The sequence below is a fragment of the Prinia subflava genome, chromosome 4 (assembly GCF_021018805.1).
Source record: "Prinia subflava isolate CZ2003 ecotype Zambia chromosome 4, Cam_Psub_1.2, whole genome shotgun sequence".
In the NCBI taxonomy this organism is placed as follows: Eukaryota; Metazoa; Chordata; class Aves; order Passeriformes; family Cisticolidae; genus Prinia; species Prinia subflava.
The window spans coordinates 40,552,248-40,564,876 of record NC_086250.1 but is presented as its reverse complement, the minus strand read 5'-3'; the positions used below and the strand labels follow the sequence as shown (position 1 = coordinate 40,564,876).

At 41.0% G+C, this 12,629-nt stretch overlaps 1 protein-coding gene across 1 annotated transcript in view; it reads right to left on the bottom strand.

Annotated features, from left to right (window-relative positions):
- WIF1 (WNT inhibitory factor 1) overlaps positions 1 to 12,629 on the bottom strand; it is a 37,583-nt gene that overhangs the window by 11,599 nt on the left and 13,355 nt on the right. Inside the window, exons 3-4 of the mRNA XM_063396538.1 lie at positions 8,537 to 8,645; positions 2,609 to 2,749 (exon numbers count right to left, since the gene is read on the bottom strand). Coding sequence (XP_063252608.1) covers positions 2,609 to 2,749; positions 8,537 to 8,645 — 250 coding nt within the window. The remainder of the gene's footprint in view (positions 1 to 2,608; positions 2,750 to 8,536; positions 8,646 to 12,629) is intronic.

Here is a 12,629-nt window from a genome sequence, read left to right as displayed (position 1 = left end):
ACATCTATTACTACTGAGGTGACAATGATGAAATCTGTGCTCATATGAAAGAGTGAGCATCAAGGCTAAATGGAAGAAGGCCAGAAAGGGAGATGAAAGCACTCCTGCACAACAGTTCTGTATCATCAACTCTCATTTTATCTCAATTATTGATCAAATACGTAAAAGCATTTGGCAACAGGATAAGAGATACTTCTGGGTGCCATCACCATCCTCAAAACACCATCAAACAAGAAGGCAAACTAAAACAAGCCCTATGGAACATCATGAAAAGGTCTGGTGGCTAGAAAAACAATTACTCAAAAATACCTTCCCAGATCCCTCACAGAGGATAAGGCAGGCAGGAGAGACTGTCTATTCCCATTAGAAAAACTTAACATCAGTAGGGATCAGTGGTAGGCACAACCTCCTCGTCTTGATGCTCTGTTGTGTGACATTCCAAGTGAGAAGGTTCAAAACCTCTGAGGTAAAATGATATGCCTTAAAAGTAAAGCTGTTTGCAGCCATAGTAATTGTAATAAAGGTTTTGATCTTACTGTGTTCTAACACTGTATTCTAGGACTCTTTCTGGAAACGCTTCTCTCTTTGTACTCAAATGCAGAGCTGCTACTCATTACCAAAAAATGCATGCTTAAATACATACCATTTCAAGCAGAAAAATAGGAAAACATACATTTTTTCTTTGTGACCACCTCTTAGCCACAACAAATCCTCTCTTATCCACAAAATTGCTCCCTTTCTCCCCTCACTTCCTCTGCTGGGGCCTTTCTGCATGGCCAAGAATAACTGGGAACAGTGACTAGGGCCCTGACAGGAGCTCTTCACCATGCATGGTATCTTTAGGAGGAAGGAAACTCACATTTACCCTAACACCAACCTCTAAAGACATTCTTATCCTTCTCAGCATCTGTCCCAAAACACTGCTGTGTCCATCTTACTAGACACAGGGCAGGAATGGGAGTTATTTCAGTATGGGCTGGAAGAGATGATGTGAGAAAGCTCCTCCTCTGCATGTCTCTAGAGTTTGGAAAGTCTTCCTTGTGTCTCTGAGCTGGCTCCAGGAACAAAGGGCTAGGACAATAATGAACCCCAGGTTTCTTGAGAGGTCTTATGGTGCAGTACTTCACTAAATTGTTAGCTATTAGAACTTGTATAAAAATGGCAACAACAAATAATAACACAGAAATGATAACTTGGATGAATGCTACTACTAAACTGAGTTTGGAGCCCTTCCTCTTTAAGCCACTATTTTCCAAAATACAGACTTGTAACTCTGCTGTCCCTATTAGAATGCCCCAAGGCTATTTTCAAAGTTTTATTAAGTATCTTTGAGCTGAACTGAAAATAAAAAGATAGAAAAAGTTGTGTGTTGTATTTACACCAGATACACAAATTCATACATGAGATCTGATTGATTTTGTGTCCTTTAAGCCTTCATTTTTCTCCCTGTTTCTCTGCCCACTTTTTCTCCCCCTCCTCCACTTTCCTTGAGCTAACTGGCAGCAGCAAGGCGTCAAAGGAGACAAGCAGCTTTGCTATTTGGGCATAGTGAGGTTCCAAAGATTAAACAGCTCTTGCTCCCACTGCTCATTCTTTGAAGCCACACTACAGCCAATTATCTCAGAGAAAACAGTGCAGAAAAGAAAATGTAGGACTGTGAACAAAGATTTAATGGAAGAATAAAAGTCTTGTTCTTTGTGCATCAGCCCTGTCATGGGTTAATTTGATACAATTGCACATGATGTGGGATAATTATCTCATCTTAGACACTGATTTTTCAATTTCCATAGCCTCAGATTAAAGTGATAATGACAGTTGTTTGTGGTGTATCAAATTAATTCAGAAAGTCTTATTACATAGTGCTTATGGTCCATAGATCAGTTGATTGAACAAGTGCTCTCCTTTCCAAGCAAACACTGCAATAACTTCATGGTGCTCTTCTATTAAGATGTCCTCTGTGTGCTTACTGCCAGATTACTGGAAGTACTGGACACCAACTTCCACCATTTTACCTGTATCAAAAACCAAGAGGTTGCACCTGAGCTACAGAGAAGGTAAAGCCAAGTTGTGCAGGATTTTTTTTTTGATTTAAGATTTTTGTGTTTAGTTTGGATGTGCAGGTTTGAGATTTAGAGAACTCAAGACACCAAACTGGAGCTAGGGCACTGACAGCATTAATAGATACCAGTGTCCCCACTAGAGTTCCCAGAAGGTCAGTTCCCCAGATGATGAGCCATTTCTGGAATGTTAACCTCAGCCTGCTTTCACACACCTAGCTCTCCTCCAAGCACCTTGAATCGTTTGCTAGCAGGGGCTTTTCATATGATACATCTCTATCAATGTCCTTCATGTGATGAGCAGTGAGCAGGAGCGGGGAGAAACCTCTCCAACCCAGTCTGCTAAGGGCGTTCAGTAAGAAAAGGCTCAGTAAACATGTAGTAAATGATCAGCAAATGTACACAGAGCCAGAAAGCCTGGAATTCACCCTGATTGCTACACTGGTGTGACTGCTGTATTTCCATCCTCTCCAGCTCTTATCCTAAGTGAAACATAAGACAGTTAGGTGACCTGGTATAACAGCATTCCAGCAGGTTTCCTTCAGTGTTACCTTGCTGACAGGTTTTAAAGAAGATGGCATTCTGAGGCGTCTGGAGAATAATATTGCCTTCTGAATTCATTATGATCACGTTCACTTCAAATGCAGCAACACCATCTTGTTTTCCAAGGCAAGGAAATCCAACCTGAACAACTAAAAGGATAATATTACCAATAATACTTACATTGACATGCACATATATGTATACAAGCATATGCTGAAATATTAAAAAATAAATATTGTGGATGTATTTAAGCTTTGGACGAATGTTATTGATGAAAACTTGTAACACAGACACACAGAAATCCCTTTATTTATGGGTGGCTCCAGGGTTAGAAGTACAGCAGCACAGGAGAAGGGCTTGTGCTCATTTGCTGAAATAACCCCAAGAGTCTATAGCACAGACAATGATCTTAACACAATCATACTTTTCTTACAGATGAGGAAATCACTTATGTGGAGGTATCTAAGGATATATCAAAACAAGTTGGAAGCCTACTTTTAATTTTCTGAGTTGAACTGCTCACTTCTGAGTCTAAATAGTCTATACTGTCATGTGACTTCTGTAAAAATACATATTTTTGAAAAAAGTTACTTTAAATAAGTTTTTCTGGTTTGGATATTGAAATTAATATCTAAATAAGATATTGATCTAACCAAAGTTTACCCCATAAAGTGCTGACAAAATATACACTTGATAAGTTTGATCATGGGTGCAGTTTTTAAAGAGAAGACATAGACACCTCACTGACAGAACTAGTTAGTTGTAGTGACATTTGGACATTGCCTTTCCAGGAAAAGTATTTAAACACTTTTGAAATACAAAGGGTTTAAGCAACTAATTAAGGCCAGTAAATCTGGAGTATTTTAATGATGAAGTAAGCCCAGTACCTCAGAACTATGGAATTCTCTGCTGTGATTGTCACAAGTGATCTTAAATAATCTTCAGATGAAATTATCTCTTTTCTTCAACATTGGCTCTTAGCTGCTTTATAAGTCAAGTCCAACTAATAGAAACTGTTTATTCCTGTCTTCTGAAGCTGGCCTGAGATTTCAGAATGAAATACAGAGCTAAAATCCTACATTTGAGTTGTTTTAGAATGCTTGTTATAAAAATTTTGCAAACCATAATTTGGCCATTTTTGTTATTTGGTGCCTTGGTAAAATACAGATTATTTTATTGCTGAAACATTCTGCCTCTGGCAAGCCCTACAAACTGAAAGGTCCCTTGCAGTTCTCATTCAAAAGCAATTACATAATCAAAGGGCTTTTGCACCAACCAAAGACCAAAAGACCAAAATCATGTAATGTCGTGGCAAGAAGGAAACTCTTACTGTTGCTTATTTAACAATACATTTTAAGTGCTGTGAACATCTTAGTAGCAGTAACATTGTGACCTTCTTATAGCATAAGTGCAGGAAATCAGTGTGTGGATGGGGATGTGATTTAGTTGAACAAATTGCCATGGGGAGGAACTGTGGCAGACTGGTAATGACAGCACTAGACAGTATCTGGATTGAGTTGGTAGAAACTCCTGAACTCCCCTGAGATTTGGCTGTGGTTTAAATGCCTAGGGAAAAGCCCAGCAAGGCATTCCTAGACTCCAAGGCCACAGATCATAAACCTTTTGTTCCAGCACTTCCCACTCTGGAAGCATCCAAATTTTGGACTTACCATGTGTCTGAACAGCTAGGCACACAGCTGTGCAGTAAAGGACCCTCCTGTGAGCAAAACCCACCTGAATCCTGGCTGAACTCTGTGGTGGTTCAGAGTTGAAATAAAGCCCCTAAGCTATTCCTGAATCTTTGCATTTTTATGCCTGTTTAAATAATGCTCAGTGTCCACCAACAACACTACAGTCAAACCAAAGCACAGAGAGAAGTCCCTTGAGCTCCCATGGCCTATCACAGTGCTGACCTGGGCACGGTAGGGCAAACCTCAGCTCTGGTCCCTGCTTCCCAAATTCAGGATGCAGTTCACATCTGTCCATCACTGGCTAAAAACAAAGAGAGGGAATCACAGATATGAACTTCTTTCTCTTAATCATCTTCCCATCATCAGGCCAGAAAACAACCTCCTGCACATAAACATTTCTGTATCCTCTGGAACTCCTGTATCAGGGCTGTAGAGCAGATGGCTCTAACAGGAACAAGAAAAGTTTAACTAATTTGAAAAGGAACCTACGGAAATGTAGTGACTTGAACCTGATTTATTTTTAAGTAGTAATTAGAATGCTCTCCTAGGATGCAGAGGGTGCCGATTTAATACCTTTTGTCTTTTCCCTCTGCTCAGGAAACTGACGTTCTTTAAATTGTCTTCAGTAGAAGCAGGCTGAGAGTAAGTCTTGTATGTCTGCAAGCCCTCCAAGTTTGCAAGCAATTGCCTTACCCACTGATCAAATATGCCAAGGCCAACAACAGAAAACACCTTTAGTGTCAGGTGGGACTGCTTCAGGGACGTCTCTGAATGATCAATCTCAACAGAAGCAAGCATGAAAGGACTGGAGAGGAGTGGGAACCCATACACAGCCCTGCAGCCCACTGGCAATCTCTACCAGCATGGCAGACAGAGCAGAGATAGTGCTGCCCTCAGAGAAGACACTGATTTCTGCCACTGAGCTTGGAGAGATTTTCAGCATCCTTGGATGCTCAGCACCTGTATTTTAATGTCTCAACACCAGCAGTGGGCAGGGAGAGGTCTCCTAAGCCTGGCTGGTGGGCTGTGGGGGCTGCATGGAATGCAGGAATCAGTGCTGTGCCAGCAGCCTGGTCACACCAGCCTGCCCTGGCTCTGCACTGCCCGGGTCAGACAGGGACAGGAGGGGCCAGCTTGGGTCACTTAGGGCACCAGCTCTTTCTCAGCCACAGGCCACTGCATTGCCTCTGGGCACAGACCCATAGCTGTGTTTGCCTCCCTGAGTGTGGTGTTCAAGATGTTAATCACTGCCACAAAAATGACTCACTTTGTTTTGAACTTGCTAACCTCAGATTGAACCACTGGACCTTCATAGGCTTTCTCCTGAAGTCAGAAATGAGCAGGCAGCTGCTTCTCATTGGGCAGATATCCACACTCTCCCCAAATATCTTCTGGACAAGCTGAGCAGACTTAGCTCTTCAAGTTCCCACTGAAAAGCATTTTCCACAGCCTTAACATCTTACCATGCATTTAGGTGTAACAATATCCATGTTGTAAGCACTGATTCTGGTACCAGTTCTGGGAATGGGTTTTCAAATAAGTCCAAGGAACCTAGGTGATCTAAATCTCACTTAAATCCAAGAAGAATATGCTACCTCATCTCAGGATATCCTGAATTAGGGAAAGCTAAGAGAAGGACAATGAAGAGCAATCAGGTAGGTTGCAACTCTTCCGTCTGACAAAGAGAAAAAAAATCAGGGGATACATAATAGACGTGTACAAAATCATGGCTAGGATGAACAATATAGATTGACTACTGTCTCTGCCAGTGCAAGGACTAATGCCCATCTGATGAAGCTGTTGCAGCCAGACTTGGAACAACAGTAGGGAGACCTTCATGCAACGGGTGCAGCAAACTCCTTGTCAAGATGATTGGAGAAAACAGAAGATGATAGGGACTCAAGGAGAGCCTGGAGAAGTACTTGAAAGAGAGATCTATAACCCACCTGGGCTTGTAAAGTAGACAAATCACTTAAGACACAGGAAATCCTCCAAGCTGATGACTGTAAAAACTGAGAGGGTAAACAGAAGTATCACACATGCTTGTCCTCCTTTTGCTCTTCCACAGGTCTTCTTACGGCCACCATTGGCCACAAGGCAAATGCAGGCTAGAGAGTCTCTACAGCACTAAAGCCATTCATATGCCTTGTTTGAATACAAATATCCTCAAAAAATTGTCAAGAGTCCACTGATTCTTACAAAACCACTGTGGTTCAATTACCTCTGAATAAGGTAGCTGTTAACCCTCATTCTTGTTTCCCATGCTCAGGTTTACTACAGTTGTCTTTCCCCCCTTACATCTCCTTAACTGTCTTTAAGGGCAATTAACTGTCTTTGGGTTAAAACACTTTTTCAAAAAATACCAGCTGTTGTTTTGATACTAAATACAAGCTTGTGGTTGAATTTCTTCTGACATCTGTATGCATAGAAAAATGCTTTGGTAATGCAGTATATCCAGGCAAACTAGACTAGATTTGTCAACTCTGTTTTGCCAACATTTAAGTTATATTAATTATAAATTATAAATGATATTAAATTATAGCACTAACTACAAAGTAACAAACAACCTACTACCTTTATAGCATGTGTTTACTTAGGACTACTTTGTTAATTGTGGCCAGCTAACAGGCAGTGTAAAAAACCCACCGTCATAGCAGTGCACACCATTAACAGTGTACCTGCTTCAAACACTGTGTGGGTACTGAGCACTGGAACACCAAACAGGACTTAAATACTGCTTATGTACATATCCAGAGCAGTGCCCTAACAACATCCATGTAAGGGAACACCATAGATATGCCCCTATTAGTCCTGGAACTAAGCTATCAGTGCTGCCAACAGAGTAAGTCCTTTTTGGCTTTAATAAGCTCTCCCATCATGAGGACACTAACAGGCTTTCTGCTGCAACTGTGAGCTCTCATCTGCGGCACCCCTGCACTTGTAGATTAAGTTTTCCTAAACACAGTCAGAAAGGGGTAATTTTGGTCTAGCCTTTCTAGTTAAAAATTAAAGGAGAAACTAGCTTATATTAGAAAGTGCTGAATGCAGCAGAGAATGCTTTTCATATATCTCACCTGCTTTATATGGAGATGGAAATAATGCTTAACAAGAACTTGGCCTTTATGAGTTTTAAGTTGCTTTTAAGTATCTTTATTTCTAATTTGGCTTGGAACCAATTCAATTGCAGCAGCCGTGGTACAAATATCATAGCATCTTTCACCCAAATCTATTTTCAAGACCACTCCTTCAGTCCTCACTGAACAGAGAAACTGATCATTCATGCTAAATTCCAGGTGTAAAGGCAAAACGCTGTGTTTAAACTTTACTCCAATGCCAATCTACTGCAAGCTGAAAAGGGAGAATATTATACTCAAACTTTCAGAATTTGTCCACAGAAAAAGAGAGAAGGAATAAAGACTCATCAAAGATGAAAAGTTGTATATCAATGCTTCATTTGCAGTCCAGTCCTCCTGTTTTATTACTCATTTCTTTCCCACATTTATCCCACAGGTTGGCTAAGGCAATTTAGGAAACCATGATCACTAAGACACTACTGTAATCAGGATATGCATTTCTGCCCTCCTACCAGAGGCTATCATGTTTGAACCCTGAAAGAGATCACATAAGCTGGTATTCATGCACTTCAGACCTAACTGGATTCAATAATTTTTCATGGAAAACTTTTTTACTCAATCAGTTCACTATGCATCATGGTATTTCTGAAGCACTTGCATTGGCTTGGGCTCAGCCTCTGCTGTGGAGGTGTAAATGCCAGTGGAGGATTAAGAATGCACAACTAAGGGATAAATGATTAATGATAATATCCTGAACTAGAACTTGTGTCTTTGAGCTGAATGCCTAATGACCCCAAATGAAAGCAAAACATCCACAAACTGAAACCTCTGAGAAACTGAATAATTTGATAACTTTTCCGATAGTGATCAAAGAATTTGTTTTCCAAAAGTTGTACAACTTAAGTAATAGCATTCATGAATTTTATGCAACAATTTTGCACAAGTTTCTGCTGATTTATCTACACATAAAAGCTTCATGTGTCTTGGCTCAGACAAAATATGCTGCTGTACTTAGGCAAGGCAATTACAAACTGTTCAGTGCCAAGAGCTGCGGCAAGCATTGCTATAGGCAATAAACTTCAGAACTACAATTCATAATGAAATATTTAGACTTTACTGGCTGTAGAATATTTTTTACAGAAACAAAATTTATAACATCAACAGTACAAACCTGATGCTTTATGAGGAACTGTTCCAAGCAGGGGGATATTTATAGTTGGATCAGCCATTATGCCTTTATCCAAAGAGTGCAAAGACAGGAATTCATAGTAGTACTCGGCCTATGACAAAACAAATGAAAAATCTATATTCACTTTAATTCTATTCACAGAAGCAAACTATTGAGCATAGAAGCTACAACAGAAAAATACTACACTTCTCATGATGCCATTCACTGGATTAGCTTCTTTAATTTCCCTGAGTGCTTCTTCATCTAAACAAAATTTTCAGATCATTTCCTCCTATTTCATAGATTGCAAGTGACCATACAGTAATCAGGATGCAGCAAGGAAAATGACATACATACAGGGGACAATGCTACACAGAGAAGACATTTTTTACAACCCACACCATTCATCTAGCAGACAACAAAAATATCTGAATGCTAAGCTCATTCTTAAAGCTGTTTTTTGGGCAGAATCCTCCTGGAACTGACTGGTGAGCCTGGAAGACCTGCCTGTACCACGGGTGCAGTTTAAAGGGCATAGGCACATACAAGAGTGGCACGAGATTATCCAGGCTTGCTCTCGGTTGATCTGCACAGTGCATTGGGCAAACAGTGCCAGGCAGTGATAGCCACCCTGCTGGAGCACCATGCCAGGACACATATCTTGTTTACAGCTCTGACACTGCCTTGTTCAACTCCAGTCCATTACACTGTTCCAAGGATGGAGCCGAGAGCTCTCCTACCAATCTGGCTTCATTAGATGCAACAACAATGTCATTCATTAGATGCAACAACAATGATTTGTTTTGGTGATCCCTAGAAAGTGTCTGCTGGATTTAAAAACTGCTTTCCATTACCTTAATCCTACCCCTGATAAGCACCTGCATTTTGGCACAGATTGTAGGCTCTGGTACTTTTGTTTAGGAGCCTGGCCTCTCTGTTGAGTCATCTGTTCAAGATTTCTTCACATTCGATGCAAAGTGCCATCACGTGTCTGCAGTGTGGCTGTACACACCACGTACACCTGAGACTTATGCACCTTTGCCAGTCACTAGAGGCTTCCACTGCCATCAATAGCACAACTGCTGGTGTGCAGAGCAAGTGGAAATGAAACTTGTATGTTAAATTGTGGTGTCTCACTTACCATGAGGTATACAAGGGATTACAGGTAATTCTATCTGCTGGTCTCAGGTAAGTGCTTGAGATCTTAGCATGGGCACTAGTAACAATCTGTTTCCCTCTACTCACTGACAGTAGAGAGTACTGTTCTGTCTACCTTATAGATAAAACAGTGCAGCAAAGAAAGATTAAAGCCAAAATTTGAGCTGATAAATGATAGCTAATCTATGTCTATGAGAAGTGTGTGCATGTCCTTGGTCAGAACAAGGTCCTTTTTCTCCTGCAATATTCTGGCTCCCTAGTACAAGAAGGACATGCACTTAGTGGAGTGAGGCCAGTGAAGGACCACAAAGATGATCAAGGGACTGGATGTCTGATGCACATGGGGAGGCTGAGAGAGCGAGTGGTATTCAGTCTGGAGAAGGCTTATGGGGGTCTAATCATGGTATATACACAGCTGATGGGGGGGTGCAAAGAAGATGTACCCAGGCTCTGCTCAGTGGCAACCAGTGATAGGACAGGAGACAATAGGCACAACACCGAAAATTCTGCTGGAAACTGAGAAAACACTTTATAATGTGCAGGTGACTGAGCACTGGCACAGGTTGTCCAAAGTAAGTAGAGCCTCCCTTTGTGAAAATGTTCAAACCCCAACTCAACGCAGGCCTGAACAAGTGGCTCTAGATGACACTGCTTGAACAGAGCGATGGACTAGATAATCTTGAGGTCAGACTGTGTGGTCTCAGATCAGTCTCCGCCCTTCTGTGATTCTATGCTCTGCTAACTTGAGCAGAAGCCCTGGTAGGGTGTGAGAGACCATCTCCCTTTAGCTGCTGATGCCACCAGAAGAGCACTCATGCCCTGGGTGGAAAATTTGTTATGAAATTCCTAATCAGCCCTGGCAGCACATCTGCTTGCTCTGTAGGAACAGTAAGGAGACCCCATAACAGAGAGGAGGTAACATGAGGGGCTACACTCTATATGGACAATCTTCAGAGGGTGTTGTGTAGGCACAGAGGCCTCAGAGGAGGACTTGCAAAACAATAGGGAAACAATGAAAGGTTTTAAGTGGGGGTTAAACACATGGAGTAAATGTGTGAGGGAGAGAGGACATGGAGAGAAGCAGTAAAACCAGAGATGAAAAATGAAGTCTGGGGTAATGTTCAAAATGCTGCCTTTAATTAAAGACTTCTTTTTCCAACACAATATACCATGCCAAAATATGAAAACAAGGCCATAAAGTCAGATTGTGAACATTTTTGTTTTCAAATAAAACTTTGATTCAGAAAAATAATTATATGTCTCCACACATCTATAGAATAGCGCAGTGAGTGAGTCAAGGCTCCACTGTCTGTTTCTCATTGGTTACCTTTGATGTTTGGTTGTATCTAAACCAGGTCATAATGAGTTATGACCTGGGATATTAAAACATCATGTTCTTACTATTCTAGTAAACAACTGGTAACTAGACCAAATACCTCCACTCCCATATTTCCATTCCAGACACACTGTTGTAGAAGGTCAGCTTGTGAGCCAGATTCCCAGTTTGTAGGAAAAGGACTGGAATCTCATTTTCCAGAGCTAATTTTCTAGAGCCTAAGGGTAAAGACAAAAGAAAGTTCCCTGTGGAAAAAGGGACCATTGCTGCATGAGCCACAATACTCACTGCTGCTCAAGGCAGTAACTCCTCTAAGCAGGGCAGAGGCGTAGCAGCGGTCAGTGCCTGAGGCAGGAGTGTGTTCTGATGGCACGTTAAAAACATGGGAAGAGACATTGCACAAGCAACAGGCTGCCCAGAAGGAAAGCCACATGCTGCACTGGGGAGGGAGAACTGCTCTCTCCACTTCTCTGCAAAGGTTTGTACGTCTGCTGACTTGACAGAAACTGAACTTCTTGAAATGATAGTATCTAAGGGCTCAAACACCTCAGGCAGATCCAGCTAGCATAACTTCAAAGTCACTTGCTGCAGAGTATGTTTGCAAATCACGCATGCTGGATTGAGTTGGTTAAATGTTGACATAAAATTTATGTACAAAAATCCCAGTCTAGAGAGGTTGCACAGTGAAGCAGAGTAGTTTAACTCCTCAAATCTGTGAATCTAAAATGTGATTTGACTACCATAAATCCTACCTATTTGGAGAAAATCTGTCTTGACACAAACCCTACATGGAATCTCCAGTATTGTCCCGCTGTAATTGGAGTTGATTGCAAATTAACTTGCATTAATCATCATGACTGAAAAACAAACAACATGTTCTCAGCAAATATTTATCATGCTCCGGCCTACCATGAAATTTAGTGATGATGGTTAATTGAAGATATAGGTCTGTGCAATTAAAATATTGTCTAGTGTCTACTTTAATTTATGCTGTAAGTGGTCATTGTGAGTCACCTGACACTGAGAATGAAATTTGCTTGGATATTGTTGGCAGATGAAAAAATGGAAAAAATCTATAATCTGTAATCCCTTTTCTATTATAAAGACACTCTCATGTTGTGTTTTATTTTTTTTTTAAACCAGCCTATGAACTCTCTGGTATGTGAAGGTCTAAATTTGGTAATGAAGCTAAATCTTAGAGGAACAGTGTTGTCAAAAGTGATGAAGAAAATGAGGTTTGCATTGAATTGCTGATATTGACAATTGCACACTTTGCATGGACAAAGGACTTTCAGTGTGACTTCAGGAAGAACCTGAGGAAGAGTATGCTTTACTTCTGTGGAAAATCTTTGTTCGAGATCCTCAGAAACTGAGGGAAGGACCCCTGCAGACCTTGTGTGAACACTCTGGAGAGCTGGTGTTTTCAGGCAGCAGGTAACCCCAAGCAGCTGCCCTTTAACTGTTCCCCATGTGGGTAAAACCCTCAGCAGAGAGAGGAAATTTCACCTTAGGCAAATAATTCCTTGGTCAGGATAAACTTTTATGGACTTTGAATGGCTGTTTTCTATAAATCAGAGGAATTTAAAAGGTTATAAAAATAAT